The sequence below is a fragment of the Parasteatoda tepidariorum genome, chromosome 1 (assembly GCF_982258835.1).
Source record: "Parasteatoda tepidariorum strain Cologne lab strain chromosome 1, Ptep-v5.0, whole genome shotgun sequence".
NCBI lineage: Eukaryota > Metazoa > Arthropoda > Arachnida > Araneae > Theridiidae > Parasteatoda > Parasteatoda tepidariorum.
Genome location: NC_141755.1, coordinates 51967339 through 51991802, shown reverse-complemented (window position 1 = coordinate 51991802; position 24464 = coordinate 51967339). Strand labels below are relative to the sequence as shown.

Here is a 24464-nt window from a genome sequence, read left to right as displayed (position 1 = left end):
CTGCACTTTTCTCATTAAAGTAAAATTTTTGATTTATTTCATTTGAAAGTTAAATATTTGCTTAGAAGTTTATTGTTTGGATAATTTAGACAAAAAAATTGTATCAGTTTAATGATTAAATTTATCTAATTAAAATCTAGTACTAGTAATTGTAACGAAATTTCAGCATTAGATTTCTGTTTATTCTCTGCATTATTGCTTTACGAATGATCCAATGACAGTATGTAATTTTTTATATTATTTTATCTATGTGCTGACTTGTCGGTTAAGGTATATAATCGGGCGAAATAAATGTGTAAATATTACAAAAATAAATAATAATAATAAAACTTTCTACTTTGATCTTTAAAATGATATTTAGTTATAAATTAACTACAATATTTTGAAGTTCTAAACTATTACTATTATAAACTATAAACTAAATTTAATCGGAAATGATAGAAATGTTAAGAAAAAAAGGTGATGAATATAATATTTATGTTTGTTGGAGATCTAAGCAAATAATCTACCTAATTGAAAATATTCTAAAAATATATAGAAATACCATTTCAAAGATCCGAAAGTTATCTTAATAATACATATTTTTTAAAGCAATAAGTTTTAATATGTAACAAAATATTAATGGTAAAGTACAGTTATGTAGCACAATGTGTTTTGAATGTGTTCTTGAGCACCCAAGAAACATTAAACGAGTTAAGAGCGTAGCTGTGTTTTATTTTTCTTAGAAAAAAGACATTTGATCTAAATCATTATGTAAAAATTTCTCATATTCGATCCGGACCAACGGACAAATGTTCTTTAAAATTCTGAATACAATAAATAATCAGTCATTAGTCTACTGATTAAATTGAAATAAAATCTTAAGAAGAGTCTGATCTGCATATGAGCAGGATGTATATTTTTTCCATCAATTAAAAAAAAAGAAAACATTGAAATATGTAACTAAGAGGAGAGGCTTTTGCTTTGTTTTTGCTGACAAGGGTGAAAGATGAGAGTAAGCGAGTTTGCATTAAATTACAAACTTATGATTTTCTTCTATCGTATAAATGTATTAATTTAAAATCTGAAAATGAGATGCTATGTAATTTTTTTTTCTCTTTACAGTCTTATAAAAAGAAAACTGAAACTGCGAAGAAGGAATATTTAAAAGCTCTTGCTGCTTATCGCGCTAACTTGGTGTCTAAAGTAAGTTTCATTCTATGTTTTATTAATTATAATTGATAGTTATTAATTATAATTGAAAATTAGAAACTATGAAATATTAAGTATTCATTTTATTTTTTAATTTTGAAATAAATAAAAGTTACCTTATCAAGAAAAGATTTTTAAAAAAAAAAAAAAAAAAAAAGTGTAAATACTTAACCTGAAATTTAACGGCAAAGAAATCTCGCTTTGAAGTTTAAAATGTTCAGTTTGTATTTCGTTCAATAGATGGCGATACTAGAATATAAACATCCTATTGAAATATACAGATTTGTTTACATTTATTAGTTCTAACGATTTGCCAGAAATAAGACATTTCTCTCTGTATTTTTATAGCGAAATTTTTTAAATACTATTGAAATATGCGTCAAAGAAATTTTAGTGAACTATCTTTTGTAAGTTTGTATTAACAATCTCATTTTGAAATATGATATTTACGGTTACTATTTTATTTCTGTTTCGAAATTGAAAAGTAGATTTTTTTGTTTTGATCTGTTTAGTTTTGTTTTGGTTTGTAATTTAACTGATCAATTTTTTGTTATCTTATGTACTTTGAGAAATTAATTTCTAATTGTTGTGAACCTGATTAGTTTTTAATATCAACACTTCAGCTTTGACCTATTTGTTAGTAAAATTCCATGTGTTGAATTCACATGCAGTTGTAGAAATGTGCAGCTAACTGACATATCGAGAATTTTGGTACTGAATAATATGACTTTTTTAAGGGTCTTTTAGTTTTGTATGAGAACTGATAACTTTAAAGAGTTTAATTGCATTTTAGTAATTTTAAAAGACTATTTTATTACAAATCAAAGATTTGAATCCGAGATAAATATTTCTTACCTACTTACTAAATTACCTACTAAATAATTTTAATTTACAATTTGATAGTTATTTTATTTATTTAATGAGGTCTATCAAATTGTAAATGAAAGACTTTCATGTTTCTTTTATCAAATTTTGAAATTTTAAAAAAAAAGTTTTTTTAAGGTTTTTGACAGTGATTATTTAGTTAGGGCAGTGTTTCCCAAACTTATGCCTTTTGTGTACCCTTTCTAAATTTTTCGTAACACTGTGTACCACTAATAAAAAAAAAAGGAATTTATTTTTTACTATAAAAATTTGCACAAAAGTTAAAAATCACAACTGGCTGTTGACGCCACTAATTATTAACTGTTAACTCTGCAAAAAAATAGCCAATAGAAAAATACGTAATTGTAAATTTTCATGGATAGTTTTGTTTAAATAAAACATTTTTGTTTGTTGCAAGATATTTCGCATAGGAATGCGTAAACTGTTCCCATACCCCTGGGGTACGCGTACCACACTTTGGGAAACACTGAGTTAGGGGAACATTTCCGTATCGTGATCTGTGGCAGAATTATCTCTTGGTAAATTCTGGACAGCAGCCTGTGAGAAACTTTAAAAGATAAAAAATTCGCAAACAAGAACCAACTTGCCATGTCTAGGAGAAAAAAATTTGTAGCTTAAAAATCTATTTGGTGATTGTAATTATTGCGGCAGATCATGATATAGAAAAATCCCTTTAGTTTTCTCCAATCAGGATGATAAATTGGAATTACTTTGCTTTCCATAGGCTGCTGTTGACCAGTCAGATACAATGTATGGAAATAATATTTCTAGTACTAGCCCTCCTACTACAAATTCTCCAAACAGTTCACCAACTGGTCGCATGATGCCCATGCAAAAGCAGCCATCTCCAGTTTTGACATCTGTTGTTGATTCCATGCAACCAGTTACTAATTCTATGAATGTACACTCTCAAAATCAGCAGGTCTGGCATATGGTAAGTGCTTGAATTTTTCTTTTAAAGTAATTTAAGCGTTCCATTCTTCAGGCTTAACTGCTCAAGATGAGTGTGTATTTCTTAGTTCTACTGGTATCATGAATTTTGATTTAATGTAAACTGCAAATAATCAGTTTTAAATGTTTCAAAATAATAATTTTTTTTAATTAGAGTTCATTTGACTCAGTTGGTGTGGGGAAAATTTTTTTTTGATGAAACAGTTGCTAATAGTAAATTTTAGAAAACTTGAAATATCTCTATACATATTGAAAGTGAACCTTTTGCTCTAGAATATAAGCGAAATATTCTTCCTAACTAAAATTATAAGGCTTGTGTGAATTTGTGACAAACTTATTGAGGTCCATTGTGAAGAATAAATTTTGATTAGGAGGAAAAAACATATTATTGATTAACTGAAATATGCTTAAAGCCTAACTGACTAATAGTCAACTTTAAACAATCAAAACAAAATTTCAATATCTAGTTTGAGTTGGTGATGCTACTTATTAGCTAAAATGAAATAAAAATTATTCTTGACTTTTTTTTATAGTATTGTCTACTCTGTTCCCGTTTAACATATATCATACAAATTCGGTATATATTTTAAAGGTTTAACTAAAACTAATGTTTTACTTAGCTCTTATACAAAACGGGTTTCTCGAAGAAAATTCAAGAATATTTAAAGAACTTTTTTAAAATCAGATTTACTCTTAAAGGCAACTTTTTTTTTAAATTGTTGTTTCTTCATGATATGTCATGTGCAGCTGGATAAGTTGAATCATTTTATTGTATATGGCTTAACATGACCCACCATACTGCATGCCTTGTTGTTTCTCATGTCTTTTCTATAAAAAAAATGAATCTGTCTGATCGCAATTTTAAATTTCATGAATTAAAATTTGTCATATAGCATGCTAAGTCGAAAGCATGTTTTCTTTTGCTTAGTCAAATAAATTACCTTAAAGTGTTTTGAGAGAAAGCTAACTGCTTACAGTAATGTTAAAAACAGGTCAAATTTTTCCTAGTTTCAACCTTGTTGTTTTTCTGCTTTACAACCCTATTTTTCTGTATGTGTGCATGGTAGATAAAACTCCATTCTAGTTTATGCAAATGTTTATTCTAAAATCATAGGGAAACAGTCACAATTCATTGCATTAAGTACTTAAAATTATTATGATTTTTTATCATATCATGATCAATTAATTAAAATGTCTATTTGTTGCATTTTGCAGCAATCTCCTCAGCATATGACAAATGCTACCAGTCCACCACATGTGATGCATGGAGGTAATGGCATGATGAACATGCATCAGCAGCAAATGCAGCCACAAATGTCACCTCCCCAACAAATGGGAGTTATGAACAGGCAACAAGTTCCTCCACAAATGACTATGAACTCACCTCCTCAGATGTGCAACTCAGCTTCTAACAGCCCTTCCTACAACCAGAACATGGCGACTGTAAGTGATAATTAATCTTGTATTTCATAATCACTGCCCTTAATATCTAAGTACAGAAAAATCCTTTTAACATATCACATCTGATAAAGTTAAGAAACATCAAAAACAGGTTATTACTGGTTGAAACTTGATGTTTCTAATAATCTTTGGTGATAATTGACTTTCCGCGGCATGTACTTATAAAATTTTGATAAAACTTTTCTTTGCTAAAATATTAATTTACATACAGCCCCTGATGTTGGTAGATTAATACTTCGGCTAGGAATTATTGAAATATGTATTAAGGGCAAGGATTATCAAATACTCTGTATATATTTTGAAAACATGTTATTTGCATTTCAGACCTTTTTTTTATTAAAGATTTCATTTTTAATGTAAAAATTTTCAGAGATTGGTTAGTCAATATTTCAGATTGTTACTCTACAAGTTTCTTGTTTTAAAAGTGTTTATCTAAAATGTTTATAAATGTAGCTTATTGTTATATTTCCTTAAGCCCACCAAATTATAAGAAAGGAAATTTTTATCAGTATTTATATTTACTTTGTCTCTTAATAGCAAAAGAATAAAAAAAAAATTTCAATAAAAGTAACCCTAATTAAAAAAAAAAAAACTTTGGTTGCATGTAGAATTGCTCAAGAAGATTAGCCCACTGGTGGTTTAGCACATGAGCAAAATTGGGAGAATGTTTTTCCCTATCTCTTAACATGGAAAAACATGGTTTGATATGCCGAGAAGACAGGGATAAATTATGACTTCTTGCTTAAGGGATAGAAACATCAAAGAACTGATAAAAATTATCTCTTAGAAAGTGCTGGTTCTGAAATCATGAAGTTACAATAGATTCACCTACTGTAACCTCAATTATGAACTACAATATAGATTTATTTTTTGTGTGATAAATTTTTAAAGCAAGTTTAAGATTATTTCAAACTAACACTCTCTTCCTAATTAGTTTTTTTTATTGCATCTAGATTTTTTTCTAAACGTTGTATTATTCCAGATGCCGTCTGGAAATCATCCTAATATGGTTAATGCAGATATGATGTCTTCGTTGCCAACTTGTTTAAGAAACGGTTGCTCCAATCCAGCTATTGATAACCCTGACTGGGATCGAGAATACTGTAGCAGTGAATGTGTCGTTTCCCATTGCAAGTGAGTCGTTTTTACTTGAAATAGGTTTATTTTGTTTTACTTATTTTTGATTACAATATTTGTTTAATTAGAATTATTCAGTCTTCTTTTTCCTATGTCTCATAGTGTTTTGCCTCTGACAATTTTATTACTCAATTTTTATTTAATGATAGAATTTATTAAAAAAACATTAAAACCTATGTTTTTGACCAAATTGTGACAAAATAAAAATAGATGACACTTTGTGCTCTGCATAAATAACCTAAATGAAGACATAAAAATTTGCATACTTTAGTTTTGTTTCTATAACATGGTGATTAGCATTTTTAAAAAATCCTTAGAGGTGCTTATTTCATTAGGTATTTTTAAATAGTGCCTAATTTTTCCTTTTCGAAAATGAGATTTGTTTTCTTTACCATGTCCATTTTTGCCACGTTTTATGCTAATACCTGCGTTTCACATTGTTCTATTCAACATTATCACAATTCCTTCAATCCCAATCCATTTTGGCGTATGAAAGCACCAATCATTTTACGTGTTTGATGAAAATTTGCTAGACCGCGCGTGCATCTATTGAGCTGGGTTTGATGAGCTTATTCCACTCTCATGTGCAACTCTGCTGCATTTTGCAAGCTATTCTCAATTTCAAGCTTCATTTTCCACCCTCTGATATCGAACCAAAAAATCTCTAGATCATTTTATAATGGCTAATGTAATGAAGAAAAAGAGTTCTTTGTCAAGAACTAGTTATTTTATCATGATCTTGTGAAGTCTTTGAAAATTAATTTCCATTTTGTTAATGTATATAGTGCTTAAAAATATCTTTTGAGTGCTAAAAAAGTACTTAAAAGGTGCTTAATTTTTGTTGAAAGACCTGTAGGCTCACCCTGTATAAACAAGAGCTTTCTTCATTATCAAGACATAATGAGAGAAAGTGACAAGAAAAACTTGTGATGTAGCAATGTTTCATCAGTGCAATAAGGCATAATTCCTTATCACATGTTTGTCTTGTTACTTCTCCCTGTCATTTTGACATTGAGAAAGGTTTTTGTTTATTGATCCAAAACTATAGTGCATAAATTATTATGCCTTCATTTGTGTTTTATTCACATTGTTTGGCTTTATTCAATAGTGTATTAAAAAGTTTAATATGGCAATTTTCTGTGAATTAGAAATTTTTTCGCCTTTCATATTCAATTCAAATATGTGTAATTTTTTTTAAAAAAAAATAATAATAAAAAAAAAAATTTTAGTAGTATCTTTTATTTTACTTTAACTAAACTTTGTAAATCGTCATATTATAAATAATGACCTCTATATAATACATCCAGTGATCATGCAAAGGTCTCTGGATACCTGGGTATTAAAAAATATTTATTAAGAAGAAATCAAGACAAGAATACGTACAATACAACTAAATCATTATAACATAACTAGAGCGTTTGCTTATGTCTGCTCATATCCGTATCCCCCGTCTATCTGAGTGAGGTTCGGGCAGAAGAGGGGGGTTGCTATAGTTTACCCGACAGATATATACTTATATAAAATCTAAACCCATTTTTTATTTAAATTTGATTCACATTTATGTAAGTGCAAAAATATCTCTATTGTGAAAAATTTAGTGACCAAAAACTTAATTAGAAAATGTTTTGCTTGAGTATAATATTTATAGATTAAAAAAATTGTTGAATTACTTTTAACCTTGTATTATTTTGCATTTTCAGAGATGTGTTTGCTACATGGGTAGCACAAAGGCAAGTGAATTCAAACCCATATTCAACTGTCAAGTAATCTTGTATCTCGCAGAGTGATCATTAAAAGTTACATTTTGTACAGGGTGCATTGACTCAACTCAGTATTAATTATAAATAATGATTAATTGTGTAATATATATATATATACATATAAATATATCTATTTCTTCAATAAAATTGATACATTAGATTGGACGAACTCTTGAAGAACTCTTTATGTAAGAGCTTATTAAAAGAAACTGATTGTTGCTTAAACAAAAAAAGCATTGAAGGAAAAGGGTGTTTTTGACAGAATCTATAATTCATGCTTGTGTTGCAATGCATAGACAATCTTGTGAATACTGTGACAAAATGCATTACATTCATCAAAAAGGAAAAGAACACTTGATGTTTCTTTTAAATATATGTGTAGTTAGATGTTGTAAACATTGTATGTAACAGAATATACTTTTGTGAATAATGTGGTTTCCACCCCCATACCTCCCTATTGTATAAAGAAAAAAATCTTTTTATCCATGGGAAGATAATTTCCTTTGCTGCCCTATTGTGGTTTGGAAGAAAAAAAATCATCTTTATATCAGGTGGTCAATACTGTTCTGTTTCCCTGTTGTTTGTTGAAGTTTGTTACACGAAGTACGATAAAGGGAATATTATATTTGCATTTGTTAATGATATCCACTGTAAAAATCCTATCTGATTTTTCTCTGTCTTTATATTTTTATTCCTAATCAAAACAGGATTGTGAGCAATTTGAAAATATGCAACAAAACAGATATAATTAATCATATGCATTAACTGCTTAAAATTAGTTAATTCCTTAACTACATTTATATTGATTGATAGAATTCTTTATTAAATTTGTTTTCTTTAAAGTTCAGTCTAAAGGAGCATTTTTTTATTCACATCTGCAGTGGTGGCTTATGACTTAAAAAGGTAATATCTGCTCATAAACTTTTTTAAAATTTAAAATTACAAAAGCACTTTGTTTATTATCAATTGAACCAATTTCAAATTTTGCAGAAAAAATAATTAACCAAGTAATGTGTGACTAAATAATTGTAAGTACAAAGATCTCCTTGCTTTATGTATATATGATAAAAGAATATATATAATAAAGAAAACTGAAGATTTTGAAGAAAAAAATCCTAATTAGGGTCTTGGTGACCTATATAACGAGTCATCACTGCTTTGCAAAAATATATATGAAAAAAGCTTGTTTTTGTTTAATATTGTTTATATTAGTAGAAAATATGACATGTACAATGATAAATTCATTCGACATTTTTAAAAAAAAAATTTCCTTTTTTTGTGCTTAAATTACTAAAATTTACGATTAAAAATAAATATTAGTTATATACGAATGTCATCACATCGACTTTAGAAACTAAGTTATTTCAATTCATGTGGACCAAAAGTGAACCTTTTTAAACAGTTGGATTTACCTTAAATTTATTTTAATGCATGCGTGATATTCATACAGTTTTTTTTTCCTGTTATTTTTTATGCATTCTTTGTGAAGTGTTGGCCTCCATCACATTTCATGTGGTTTCTAAACCACTTGTGCATGGAATAGTTGTTTATGTATTAATATAAAATACAATTATGGAAATAAAATAAAAAAAATTGTGTCAATGTCTGCATGCTTTATGTCTTCATTTATCACTGTATAAATACAGGTGTGTAATTATTGTCCTTTAAAGATGATTTTAGAATCCTTCTTAGTAATAAAGTAAGTAAGTTATGAGCATAAGAGAAAGTTAAAAATTTATATTAAGAGTAATAAAATTTCTACCGATATCCTAGTATGGATGAAAACATCAAAAACAGTTTGATTGCCTGGTGACACTCAGGTGTTTCATTTAAGTGCTTTTCAACTGCGGCCATTAAATAGGTTTTGGTGTTTTCACTATTGCTGTATCTGGTGCTCGATATCTTAACCTTGTGCTTTTTAAACTCAAAACTAAAACATTTTCGTGAAAGAAAGCAAACTTTTTACTCGGATGGCGTCCTCACTCGCCTTTTGATCTGTAAATTTAAATTTATAGCAGCTGTAAAAAATGTTCTAACACAGAATAGTGATGTAGATAAAATTTCCAGCAATCCTGCTTAAATGTGAGTGTAAAGTATGCCTCAAATGGTATTTTTACCAGTGTAACATATGCTGTTTTACACCAATTACAGTCGATTCTTCAATGAAATTTTCGTTCAATTTTTCTTTCCCCTTTTATATTAAAAAATGTGAAAGTACGATCTAGTATAAGTGCTAACAATGCTTGCGGAAATCCCGAAAATTCACCTACTTTTAATGAATGATGGATATCTCCTACAAATGATCGATGTTCTGTTACATTACATGCAAATATTTAACATATCACCTCTAACTACAAACCGTTAACTGGATTTAAAGTCCTAATGTGATTCTTGGTAAAATACTATGTACCAGAACGATTTATTCTTTAGATAATATTAAATTTTATTTTATAGCCAGCGTTGAATAATGTTTAATTGAAAACTTTTTGTTTTAGCAAAAAAGGAGTGCTGCATTAAATTCTATAATCTTAATAAATCGGTCCTGAAAATTTTTCCATTTATTAGACATAGATACCTGCTCCTAACACTTTCAAATAAGCACAAATTGAGCTTATACCTTAAAATTAATTTTCTCTCTATTTATATATATATATATATACAGTACCGCTCAAAAGTATCAGTACACCTAGAAACTTATAAAAAAAAATGGCAAAATTCAAAGTGTCATAACTTCTTTAAAAATGATCAAAAATGCTTCTGCTTTAGCTCATTTTGAAGCTTAAAATCTCTACTTTTATGTACTCTAATTGTTTTTGATTAATATATTTTGCAACTACGTACAATTTACACTCTAAACAATCATAGAAAATTGTATTAATTTTTTGTGAAGTTTGACGTGATGTACGGGCACAAAGGGGTTAGATATTGTTAATTTTTATTATACCATTGAAAAATTTGGACTTCTAGCTTTCATTTAAAAAAAATAATTCCAAAAAACCATGTTTTTTGACGAAGTTATTGTCAAATAAAAAAAAAAAGGTTTTTTTTTCTGAATTTAATGATTTTTCAGCAATTGTAATGAATTTTAGTGTAATTATAATATGATATGAAAATTTTTTAATTAAAATTTAATATTTCACGATAATATTATTTCATAATTTATTATAACAATTTTAACTTTTTTTTTTTGGAAAATATAATAATGAAATAAGAATCAACGTTTACAATTTAATATTTTGAAATTTATTTTTTCGTATTTTTCTCAGAAAAAATTTGAAAACAAAAATGTAATAATGAAAAAATATTTTACATCATATCTTGCTTTCTTCAAAATATCCTCCCCGCGCTTTTATAATTGCAGCACACAACGTTGTAAACGTTGATTCTTATTTCATTATTATATTTTCCGAAAAAAAAGTTAAAATTGTTATAATAAATTATGAAATAATATTATCGAGAAATATTAAATTTTAATTAAAAAATTTTCATATCATATTATAATTACACTAAAATTCATTATAATTGCTGAAAAATCATTAAATTCTGAAAAAAAAACTTTTTTTTTTATTTGACAATAACTTCGTCAAAAAAAAATTTTTTTTGGATTTTTTTTTTTAAATGAAAGCTAAAAGTCCAAATTTTTCAATGGTATAATAAAAATTAACAATATCTAACCTCTTCGTGCCCGCCCGTACATCGCGTCAAACTTCACAAATAATTAATACAATTTTCTATGATTGTTTAGAGTGTAATTGTACATAGTTGCAAAATATATTAATTAAAGTACATAAAAGTAGAGATTTTAAGCTTCAAAATGAGCTAAAGCAGAAGCATTTTGGATCATTTTTAAAGAAGTTATGACGCTTTGAATTTTGCCATTTTTTTATAAGTTTCTAGGTGTACTGATACTTTTGAGCGGTACTGTATGTAAATAAATGTTTTTAGAAACGAATAGACTGTTAAACCAGCCGAAGCACTATGGACATTAGAGTAATCTACTATGAGCAAAAAACATGGAATTTTTTTATTGGTTAAGCATTAGCCATTGTTTTAAATTTAATTAGAAGTTTCCTTTTTTTAAAAAAATATTTTAAAGATGTATAAGCTGACGTCACTTCACTTACCTGCCCAGTGGCAATCCATTAATGATCAATCAAATAGCAAGCGATAGAAATACGTTCCTATTGGAATGGTAATAAATATCACCCAATGGTGAAAACGGCTAGTTTCCATTCTCAACACATTGCAGCAATTCATTGATTTATTCCACTCTAGGATGTAGTTCAGCATCTTGTTTGGACATGTCTATTCGCTAACATCAACAGGAATAAGGTTTGAGCTAAAAATGAAAATTTATGGAGACTTAACAATTCATTTAGGAGGAGCATTAAAAATTGTTATACTATTATTCGCGCCAATGATGCTAAATTAATATTGGTAATGTGTATTAATTGAATTAAAAAAATAACCATCTTAATAACTTTTGATCTAATGATCGGATCTGCACGTTCTTAATGGTTCGTGGAGGTGACTCTAAATATGCTAGTTAATTAATGCAGGCGATGTATTACGAAATAAGACACAAAAAGTACTTTTTCTGAATAAACATTTTTCAGACGGATTAAGATTTTTGACTATCAAAATATGGCCCTAAAAGTTTGGTGAGGAGAGCTGTCTAAAATTTGGACCCCTTGATGTTACTTTTACTTTTTGCGAATTTCTGCACTGAATATAAAATTCGTTTATCCAAAGATAATTCCATGCGAAAAATAGGTTTTAGTAAATATTTATTATTTTAGTCAAAAATAGTCGAAAAAATTTTGAATTGACTGGTATACAATTTTTTGCATTATTTTAAAATATGCAATTTTAAATGACAAAATTTGAGCGATATCTGTCGATTAGTTCCTAAGAAAACGAATTTTGAAATTCGATTTCTCAGGAATTATTCTACTGGTTTTGCTTAAATTTTGTATTTTGCAATGTAAAATTACATTCTTTAGCATGATGTGAAATATTTTTTACCTTCCAATTCATACTTTTTTCGTCTGTTATTAAATAAAATATTAACTATAAAAAAAAAATTGCCTGGCATTTTCTTTAAATAAACGAATTTTATAATTGTGTTCAAAAATTTTTTAATTCACTTAAAAAGCTCCAGGTGTAGAGAAATATACAAAAAATTAAAATTAACACAAAGCGGTTCAAACTTTCTGGACCATAATTCCTAGATTGCAGCTACCCCCTATATTTTGGGGGTTGGAAGTCCTAATCCGACGAAAAATAGGTAAGTTTATTCAGAGAAAGTACGTTTTTGTGTCAGATTTCGTAACTTAAAATATCGGCTGCACTAATTAAATTACATAATTATGGTCACTCTCCTGAACCTTCAAGATTGAGCCCTAGAATGCAAAGATCCGATCATTAAATTGAAAGTTTTATCAGCGTGGTCAGTTTTTTATTTTGCGCACTGTACTAAAAAGCAAACTTAATGGCGAAAAGATACTCATTCGTTTTAGGGAACCGTAAAAAACCGCCATATTATTGACGCTAATATTTGTAGTGTACGTTAATTGAAATTAAAAATAATAATTTAGGTACTAAAAAGCTAATACATAACTTAAGGAGCAAAAAGGTACTTCATTTAGGGCCTAGGTTCCCAATGTGAGAGCTGCCTCCCCCCACTGGGTTGGAACTTAGGGCGTTAGGATTTTTCTGGAAATTTCGTACAACTAACAGAAGTAAATTACCGTCATTCGGTGTGCAAATTCGAATTTGGCATTTTTCAAGTGCTGCTATTCAGTATTATGTTTATTTCACGTTAAAAATGTGTGGAATTTGAAGATAGAAGTCTCTTCTATTACAGTGAATTCGCGATAACTCGAATCTGATAGGACTGACGAAAAACTTCGACATATCGGAAGTTCGACTTACCGTCAGTTTCGGTTTTGGACTTTCAAAATATTGCTGGATTATTTAATTAATGCTTATTTATTAATTACAAATCTTCTAAATGCTTACAATATTTAAGACCATTTTTCTGACAAGCCATTTACGATAAGACTGTTTGAAGCACTTTATGATACCCTGGTCCATCGGCTGCAACTTTGCTGTTGTGTTTGGCGGGAGAAACTGCAAGTTTACTGCTTTCAAATTAGGTAGATCCAGTGGCGTAGCGAGGGGGGAGCAAGGGGTGCATCATGCCCCGGGCGCTACACACAAAGGGGCGCCAAATGGTCAGCAAAACAAAAAAAATTGTTGGATGATTTTTATTTTTATTATAATTTATTTCTGGAAAATATATTTTAAATTTAGTGCCGGTGAAATATAATAAATGTTAATTCGTAAATAAAAAGGAACACTAATCAAATTGTAATAATATATTCATAATAGAAATGACACGTCTTTTCTAACGGCAGGGCTGACTCGACCTGTGTCTGTCAGCACTTCCTTATGGCATCTACGCTGTGTGGTTACATATATTATCTCCAAATATTTGCAGTGTACAAAGTACAAACATCGGTGTACAAAGTGTTTGTATGTTTGTACAGTGTACAAAGTACAAACATTCTTTCTTTCAGAACACTATTTATTTTTGTTTCTATAAACGCAATGTAGCTTACGCTTGTTATTTTAAAACGATAACAATAGCACTCTAATGTACTTATATGTACAGTCACGGAAAAAAGTATCCCGTAAATAATAACTAAAAGATAGTCTATTTTTTAATATAGATACTTCTCAGACACACAACAAATACAGCGTTTTGATGTTTCTAGGAAAGGACACAAACGCCGTATTTGTTCTGTACCTGAGAATTATCTGTTTCAAAAAATAAATGATTCTTTATTTGTTACTTTCCGGATACTTTTTTCCGTGACTGTACATATCCGTGACACTTGCGACAGGTTGTGGAATTCCGCTACAAGTTAGGTAAATACCCGAAATATTAACGTTTAAGTTATTTTGTGCCTGTATTTTTCAGTTTTGCGTCATTGTCATCGCGCTCTGATTGGAATAAAAATGAAATATTATTAAATGTTACAAGTTTAATGCTAGCATAAATTTTAGTGTATATTTAAATTTTAGTGTAAGTTGCTACCTTTCAAGTTCAGGGCATTCTTGGTTAGTAATAAAACAAATAAGATTACTTACTACATCTACTTGACGATTCTATTATTCAGTGAATAGGGTATGAAAAAATTTGAAGTGATCAACTTTGATGATATTATTGATAAATTTGCTTCATCAAAAGTGGAAAATTTATACATAGTAATTAGTTTTATTAATGTATTATAATCATATTATTAAATATATGTATCTCCTTAGAGATAATAAATATTTCCTTTTTTATTGTTTTAAAACTGCGTGTTTTTAAAATATTTCTTTATAAATATGTAAAATAAATAATAGGTATTTTTTGAACTAATTCTAGATGATCATATACATTTCAAAATCTAGTCTTGTTTTCTCAACTACATTTTTTGTCTCAAATTTAATGCCTAGCTTGAGCCTATGACTTTATTTTATTTTACTTTATTTATTTATTACTTTGCAAGTATATTTTACTTATAATATTAGATGGTTTTCAAATGGGGGGGGGGCGCTAAAAAGGTATTGTGCCCCGGGCGCGAGTTAAGCTCGCTACGGCACTGGGTAGATCACTATGCGTTGTGCATTTATCCATAAAGAGTATCACTTTTCTTTATTTAGCAAAGAATTTCCGACCCAATTTTCTTAAATAGTCTTCAAATAAAACTGATGTCATCCAAAACTTGTAATCCAAAGGATACGTTTTTACATTCTTGAAACATCGGGGATTTCGGTATTTTCCGATAACAACTAAGGGCAATTTCTCTGTCCCAGACGCATTTCCTCCAACTAGGACAGTCAAACGTTCCTTGCTCATTTTACCCCCTGAGCAGTTTTCATCCTTAAACATCATAGTCTTATTTGGAAGACATTTAAAAAATAAACCCATTTCATCAATATTGAAAACCTCATTTTAACTGTATCCTTTAAGTAAATTTGGTAACGTTTCATTTAACCATTGTTCACATGTTTCAAGAGGGACAGCTTTAGCTTCTCCATGAAGAGTGCGAAAGACATTGTGTGTATGTTGCAAAGAAAGGGGCAAGATATCAACTCCTAGGGTTTTTTTTCTTTTTTTTGCTTTAAAAGATCCCAAAAAAATCGAGTTAAAGGGAGTAAAGTTCGAGTAATCGAGAATAATTAACATGAAATTGAAGATAAAAGGGTCGGGACCTCATAAAAAAATCGAGTTATAGTAATATTCGAGTTATCGTACTTCGAGTTATAGCGAATTGACTGTACTACAAACATTTTTTCGAATTTTAAAACAATCTCAGAGTGTGTTTCGTTCATCTAATGCCAACAACTGTCCGAGGACGTCGGATGTCGAAAAGTGTGCGTGGAAACTTTAGCTGTGAAATGCAAAGACGTTGATAAAAAAATTGTCGTAAGTGCAAAATTTTTTATTTATATATTAATAAACAATTATATCATGTTAGCGTTAAAAAAATTAGAAAATTAATAACAAATAAATGAAAAATGAAAAAAAATGCATTTTGGGGCTACTTTGTGCAAAGTTTCATTCGTTTTTTTTTTCGACAGAAAAATGGTCAGACGTTATAAAAAAATACCTGGAACGAGAAACTACCATGATTACACTTTAGAAAAGCTGCAACAATGTTTGCAAGCAGTTGTTGGTGGTATGTCGATCGCAGAAGCTTCTCGGAAGTACAAAATCCACAGAAATACTATCTCTAATAAAATTCACAAGAAACACGTGAAACTTCCTGGTAAACTATTATTTTTCTTCTACAAAGATTTTTCTAATGACTTAATCAAACGATTTAACACATAAAAATATATTTTATAGGACATCGGGTAATTTTGACAGAAACTGAAGAGCAAGTTCTGTCATATTCATTCAAGCATGTTATGTTCAAATTTAACAATATTATAAATGTTAATGAATATGTAATAATTATTATTTTTAAAATTTCATCCATTTCAATGTTTAAAAATGTATATGGTTTTCTTTTGTTTAAACTCAAATGTTTTGAAATAAACATTCTTTTTAAGAAAAAAATTCTTCAAAAAAAATGGTTTTTTAACGCTGAAAATTATTTTCAAACTAATATCTTTACATATCTTGATGTTTTTGTCTTTAAAAATGTCAACAATTAACTTTTTTAACAATTTTATATCAATATTTTACTAAAAACATGATTATTAAACTGAATTCCTATCGCTGCACAAAGTAGCCCCATTTGGGGGCTACTTTGTGCAAGGTATGTTTTGACTTATTACTCGTAAATATTACATACAAATAATGCCAATATTTATCAAATTCACTCGTCTGAGTCCAGTTATGAATATAATATCGATAAATTTTACTAAAGTTTGAACTAACATAGTTTTTTTACATGTCAAAGTTCAAAAACTGCGAAATCCTGCACAAAGTAGCCCCGCCACGAATGACGGTATTTTAAAAAAATGAATACACAGTTAAATTATTTTTTTTCAAAAAATTATTATATTCAAAAACTAATATATAAACACAGCATACATTAAATATTATATAAGCAATTATTAATTTAGACATTTGTTGAGAAAAGGATTAACAACTAATTATGATAAAAAGTACACTTTGTTTGCTATTCTACACAAAAAAAAAAACGTTAGATAGTGCGAATTTTCAAGCAGTTGTTAGTTAAACAGGTTTAAATACTCTTCGACAACTAAAGAATGTATAACAACAACAATACAGATTTTTAAGTCGCGGTGGCTTAGAGGATAGACCTCTCGCCTCTCTATGAGGTAATCCGGGTTCGAATCACAGCGATGGCTGGTAGATACAAATTCCACCTCACACCTACCACCACAGTGCTGGCGTAAAATATCTTCAATATACCGGTTGTGGGTTTGAGTCCCCTTGCCGTCAGGCAAACCGTTGGAAGCTTTCGTGGTTTTCTTCTCCGTGTAACGCAGATGGAGTCAGTTCCATCATAAGTCCGAAAGCAAATACCTTCCGATACTTGAGCCAGAAGTTTCCTTGACTTCAGAATTTTATTCAAAATACAAAGTTATGGAATTAAAAATCAGTAGTCGTAAACTCAAAATCGGGTCGACTATTCAACGATAGTTACATAATAAAATAAAACCAATTGAGTTTATCGATGCGATGCGTTAAGCTTGATGCTTTTGCCAAACTTTGTATCTTTACGATAGAATTTTTCTAAATTTGATGAAATGTTCGCTCGGAGCATTCCTTAGGAAACTGTTTCGTCAAAAATGACGACAATTTCGTGAATATCTAGCATTCATTTATAACAGTATGATCATTAAAAACTGAATAGAGAAAAATAGTGTTCAGAAAATACACAAAATAGAGAGCAAGTATCAGTGAAATGTAAGATAGTGATCACATCAAAAACACAAATACATCTAAATTAACACCCTATTTCTATAGCAGCAGAAATGTAGAAATTAGCAAGTTACCTTTTGAATGCGGATAACATCTAGCTATCTAAACTGTTTGGCATCAACTTAAGCATGCAGTGTTATTGTAGATGGAGCATGAAATGTTGTGTAAACACTGCAAGAAATTTACAGAAAAAAACCTGTCAGCAGGTGTACCAATAAAAAAGCGTTTATATAACAGAAAACTGTTATTTAAAAACTGAAGCATGTTTCTTAAGCAGATATGTAATACTGTTATCAAATACATAAGAATACTATTCATCAAGTAAAATGTTTCTCGTTACATATTTTTGAATAACTCTAAAATTACATGTTGATGCAAAATGAAATTTAAAAAATTTTAAGCTCGATTTTTAATTTTTTAAAGAAATATGTTTAGTTTTTGAATAACAAACAAAATTGTAAAGTTGAAAACTATATGAGCGTGATAGTTCTAACTTAAATGCATTGTTCAAAAACAAATGTTTCACAAAATTTATGCATAAACAAAAAACTTTTTGCATTTAAATTTGTTTTCCTACGCTAAAAGAATTTTTATTCCAAAAGCATCATGCTTTTATTTTTAGATAAGCTACTTATATTTTCTAGAAAAACATAAGCTTTCTCGAAAATAAATGAAATGTTGTTGGAGAAAATACATTATTTTGCTTTGCATAGTTTATATCGTATTTTTCTTTTAAAAAATTTTTTTCTTCCTTTAACTGCTCGAAGGCAATTGAAAAGTGAATATAAAAACGTTTTTATTTCCATTTGTTCTTACATTGAATTTCTTACAATATTAAATCATATTTATATTCGATTCAATTCTCAAAATACATTAAAAACAACTTATTTTGGGGAAATGAATTTAAACTCAAAAAAGAAAAAGTAAATACGAAAAATAAATATTGTTTCAACTGATTCTCGAATTCTACGATAAAAAATGAATACAAATACGGAAAATTAATTTTTTTTTCTTTCAAAGATTTCTCCCGTTGCCACTAAAACTCATAATACTTTTGCGAAACCATAAATAAATAGGGTAAAAAAATCGTTTGCAGAAACGGAAAAAAATTACATTTGATGAAGGTTATTTAAATAAATGAAGAGAGCTTTTCGAATAAGAATAACTGACTGAATAATATATTTACCTTCAAGAAAGTATTAATCATTTCGAAGTTAAAAAATGATGTTTGACAAACGATTTTTTTCACTCAAATTTAACGTCTTGTAATGCAAATTATTTCCATTTTCGGCTATGATATGAAAAAGAAACTATTTTAATATTATACGTTCGTCATTTTTGTTTCACCTTTAAATGTCTACACAATCGTAATGACAAATGAGAGCAGATATCCACCCACATTTGAATAGCAATTACATTTTACGTCAGTTCTGTCATCTTCAATCTTTTACTTAGACGTAATAAAGGATAAAGAAAGAAAAAATTTTGAATTATTTCTAACTTTCTCTATTTTGTTTATTTAATTAGAGAAATAATAAACAAATCAACTCAGCTTTTTATAGTAAAGTATGTGTAAATGGAAATAGAGGAAGAAAAAAGCCTTTTTCCCCCCCTAGATTGTATAGAAGAAAGAGTGAAATTGACATTAAACTAAGATTTTTTTTCTATTTCGTTAGCGTATTGTTTTTAGTTTTGATAAAAAAAAATATATCTTCTTGAAAGCTTTTAAAAATGTTTCGTTTTTTAATACTCTTAAGTTTTGTAAATTATGTGCCTGTAAAAGATGTTAACTAATAATTTTAGAACATACATGCAGTACAGCAAAATGAAGATGTATTATAAATTACTCGATTGAAAACTTTGTGTAAGAGTTGAATAAAAAGTATTTGGTGCGTAATAAAGTAAAGTAAAGTTATTTGTGTAATTGTAATTAATAGATTGGAATATTTGGTATATGTACTAGTAATTGGATATAGTCATGATTAAAAAATTAGTTAAATGATTGAAACGTCGTGATAAATATAATTAAGGCCGAAATATATGAAAGGGTAATTAAATTGAATTAAGGGGGGAATGTGATCGTTAAGGAAAGTGGTAGTACAATGCTAATGTGGGATAACAATAACCCAATAGGTCCAAAGGGTCACAAAGTGTGAGGTTTGAACAAATTGGATGATTTGGTATCACCAAATTTAGAATAAGGGTGAAAACTAAGACAATTAAAGATTAATGGTAAATACGATAAAGTCATACTATATCCAAACAATATATGATTTAATACAGTAAGCTGATGTTTCCAATAAGAAAAACTAATGAATTCACATACATGCATGCCCATAACAATAATTGAAAGGTACTCACCCTGTACACACAGGACATGATAAATCATGAAAATAGAGGCAAATAAATTCTCCAGCACAAGATTAAATTATTAACATATCATTTTATTTAGAACATACATCTTTCACCACATCTACCAACACAAGAAAGGCATTTTATTGAAATGGGTGACGGGAGAATTAAAACACAGAAGGCGTTATAGATAAATGTTAATTATAAAAGAACGAGTAATTTAGAGGTTAAAATAAATATGGAAAGAAAGCTTCAATTCGAGAAGGTTTTTCTTATGTTAAAGAAAATTAAAGGTATAAAATTTTGATTTTAAATTTACAGAATTTGATTAGAGATATGGATTTAATTTAAGATAAAGGTTAAGAAAAAAAAATAAAAAGAAATCCCTCGATACGGACCGAAGTCCGCATCTCGGAAAAAAAGGAACCAGCAAGAAGAAAAAACCAACAGAGAATGTTTTTTTTAAAAAGTCACTTAAAAATTCCTTAACTGGGGTAGACCAGAAAAACTACGACCAATTAAAATTAAAGAGGCGGAGAGTTTGAAATTTAAAGTAAAGGGATTGGCTAGTTAGCCCCCCTAAAATTAAAAGAGGAAAAAGAAAGGCGTGAATAGAGGGGTTGGTTGACTTTCCCCACAGGAAGTGCGATGACCGCAACGACCATGAGAAAGGTCACCAAGAAAGTTAAAAAGATTGCTAAAATAAAAAAAAGGAATAACGTTTAAAGAAAAATTAAAGCATAGGTAAAATTAGATATTAATTTGTCACTTTACATTAAGTGTAAATGTGACACTTTGTTAGAAAAAAAATTTAACTTTTTAAATTTAGAGTCTATATATTGAGTAAAGTGAAGACATACATTAAAATTTGTCCTTTTTAAAGACTTGACAGTAAAAAATAATTTCCTATACTTAATACAGCAGTTTATGTTCTAAACATTCAATTCTTCTTGAACACCAAAATTTGAAAGTTTTCAGTAATTGTTTAGCATATGTCCTTCAATTAAGTTCCTTAAATAATAGTTATATAATAAGAAAAAATTAAAAAAAGTAACACTTTCATTCAAAAAAAAAAAAAAAACTCCTTATCCATTGAGTTAGATTTTACGTGTTAAATAATAAAAGGCAACATTAATTCAAAAACAATAACTTAAAAAAAAACAATAAAAATAATTTATAAACAATACTTTAACAGTAAGAATGATTCGATAACAATAATTTAACAATATTGACGACAAATAATAACAAATCCTATAAAAATAAGCTTTATTCGCAGCCTCATAGAGAAAATCACTGGAGCAACTAAAATGATCAATGTAAACAATATATAGGGGAGAGTCGGGTAGCCCCGCCCACTGTCAATATCATATGTATAGAATATTTTTTCAAGTCAAGGGGCCAGCGGACATTAATTGTTATATTAAAAAATGATTATTTTCAAAGTTTCAAGTATTTATGCAGCTGGTAACATGGTAAACAATAGTTTTGAAAATATGTTGAATACAGTAGTCATGAAATTAAGAAAAATTGGGTGAATGTTTCAATTAAACTACATTTTAATACTAAAAAAATAGTTTTTTCTATACATACAGCTTTGAAGTATGTAGTCTTAAGTTTAATTTGCACAAAGAAAGAAGTTAGTATGTAAAAAAGTTTTCGAGTAATTACAAATTTTCAAAGAAACTGGATTTCGGGTTGCCCCGCTCACATGAATGTCGGGTCTCACTGCCCAATTTTATTTCGTCGATAAATACACGGTTGCAAAGATTATTATTTTATTGCTTCAAATTTGAATGTTATATGCATTTTTAACAACAAATATATGTTTTAATATTATATGAAACATAAATTTATATATTTAAAAATGAAAAATTTAATATTTTTAAAATGTAATTGATATATCCAAATTAAATTTAATATCAAGAAATCATAAATATTATGATAAGCTATTTGCTTACTTATTTATTTTCACTTATTTGTGAACGAATCAATCTACAGAAGCATTTGAATGCAATCAAAATACAAAGTGAATTTGTAATTTTATAAGAAGTATTTTATATTAAGTTTATAAGAAGAGATCAACCAAATAAGTTTATATTGTAAAACAACTATTGTTATTAATTATTGTTACTTAAATTAAATTATTTTCGTTAAATATTTAATATAAATATATATTAATATTATAATATATTAATATACATTAATAACGATAAAAAAGTATGGCATTTGTTATTATTAAATGATAGAATTCACTAAAAGTATATAAATATGTAATAAATAAAATAATTTTGTGATAAAAATGATAAATGACGTTTATCTATTTTCAATACATTGGTCATTCTCATTTACACCTGAAAAAATAGCCGAAAAACACAATTTTTGTAACTGAGCGGGGCTACCCGACACATTTTGAAAAGAGCTGAAAAACATGTTTTTTAAAATTTCTATTTTTTTAAGTTTAACTATTCTTTTTTTGGTTTATTCTTTTTGCATTATTTAATTAGATGATAAAACAATAGAAACATACAAAAATGTTGATTATTACTCAGTATTATACAGATATATAAGTGAGCGGGGCTACCCGACTCTCCCCTAAATGGTTTTTATGAATGCTTTGTTGACTGCGATATAATAACATTCTAAAATTTTTCAGATTTTTATAATTTAACATGAATGAGTAGTTACGTCTCAAGAAAGTCAAATCAATGTATTCCTTTTTACCTCATTCAAGATATAACATTATTTTAAAACTTTATTGGGCGATTATAATAAAACTGATGATTCGCTTTTTATTTGGGAATAATCAATACAAAATAAGCATCGTAGCATTTGTGTAGAATTTAAAACAAACGTCTAAAATTGAGAATTATCGTTAATTGAACTTATGATATTTTTTTAAATTTTGAATGTATACTGTTCGGTTATACTGTGCTGTTATTAAAAAAAGTTAGCGATTTCTTAATGTCATGCATCTAAAAATTAAAATTTTTGTTGAAAAATTTCAGTCAGAAATAGTTCTAAAACAAAAAATTTAAGATGACTTTTCGAGCATTTTAGGAGGATAAAAATTCTTAAATGTTAATTAGTTAGAACGAAATCGTGTAGAGTTCTTGTAATATTTTATCAGAAATGGAATGTTAAATAGATGAAAGTGATAAAGAGATTGAAGAAAGAGAAAAAAAATTTGTTTTTTTTAAACAATAACCATTAATTTTAAATACGCATAAGGGTCAGAATGGAAAATGAAACATAAAATTTAAAATGGAAGAACATTAGAGATGTTCTTGGAATTAATATTATGGAAGAACACTTCTATTTCCATGAATTATTTTTTCCCCGTTTTAAAAATTTTAACGAATCCAATAAATACGAGATACTTTTTAATGACATGAAATAATTGTAAAAATATTTTTATATAAAATCACTTGCAAAAAACAATACATAAATAAAAGGAACAGACTTTTAAAATTCGTTGTTCTGAAGAGAATAATTACATCAACTTTGTATTTTCTTTAACTCTTTGAAAATGAAGAAATTGTATTAACAAGGAATCGGAAATTTAAAAAAAAAAAGGAACAAAAGGGAGAGAAAATTTCTTTAACAGACAGAACACGAAAAAAATATCTCCGCTTCAATAATTTTGAATAGAAAATCTTTTAAATGTCGCCATTTTTCCTTTGCTAATGATTTGTTTAATTACATACTCGCATTAGAAGACGAGCATTTTGTTTCGAATAAATGCCAATAAGAAGTTAGACTGTTATTAAAGAACTGTTATTAAACATAGTAGCACGGGTAGGGATGATTATTGAAGGTATTTTAATTACTTTCAAAATTGGAGAGAAGTTTTGTAACGACTTTTGGAAGGAAAATTAATTGTCGTTTGCTTCGTAAAATGACAATTAATCGTTGATCCGTAGTTTCATTTACGGGGGAGCGAAAATTTTTAATAATTTATCTAGACATTTTAATTACGATGTCAGAGAAGTAATTATTTTACTTATACAGAAAAAGAGAAAAATCCATTTCATTTGTTGTTGATGATGATGGTTAGTGAGGATTTCGATTCGTTCTTTTGAAAAACTAATTTCATTTATTTGAAAATTAAAAACTCTCGTGAAATGAAAGTAAAATATATGTTAAAGGGAAGATATTTCTTTTTATTCATATATGGTAATGAGTGAAATTATTAAAACATAGGTTAACTTTTCGAAATAAACGACGAAGCTTTTTAAAATTTAAATATGACAGTTTTTGAATTAAGCAAAAAATAA

General features: G+C 28.1%; 1 protein-coding gene and 1 long non-coding RNA gene across 7 annotated transcripts in view; one reads left to right on the top strand and one right to left on the bottom strand.

Annotated features, from left to right (window-relative positions):
- LOC107452080 (thymocyte selection-associated high mobility group box protein TOX) overlaps positions 1-8991 on the top strand; it is a 215809-nt gene extending 206818 nt beyond the window's left edge. For 2 of the 3 annotated variants that reach the window (XM_087163794.1, XM_087163796.1), the window contains 5 exons: positions 1105-1185; positions 2801-3010; positions 4243-4470; positions 5471-5622; positions 7326-8991. In XM_087163794.1, coding sequence (XP_087019920.1) covers positions 1105-1185; positions 2801-3010; positions 4243-4470; positions 5471-5622; positions 7326-7392 — 738 coding nt within the window. In that variant the 3' untranslated portion in view covers positions 7393-8991. The remainder of the gene's footprint in view (positions 1-1104; positions 1186-2800; positions 3011-4242; positions 4471-5470; positions 5623-7325) is intronic. The other variant, XM_087163798.1, reaches the window with a different exon arrangement.
- Positions 1-24464, bottom strand: part of LOC110282530 (uncharacterized) — a 52574-nt gene that overhangs the window by 6088 nt on the left and 22022 nt on the right. For 2 of the 4 annotated variants that reach the window (XR_015433701.1, XR_015433704.1), the window contains exons 2-4: positions 17913-18009; positions 11510-11724; positions 4110-4516 (exon numbers count right to left, since the gene is read on the bottom strand). This is a non-coding gene — a long non-coding RNA (uncharacterized LOC110282530). Of the gene's footprint in view, positions 1-4109; positions 4517-11509; positions 11725-17912; positions 18010-19024; positions 19187-24464 lie in introns of those variants that run through there. The other 2 variants (XR_011636590.2, XR_015433702.1) reach the window with 2 other exon arrangements.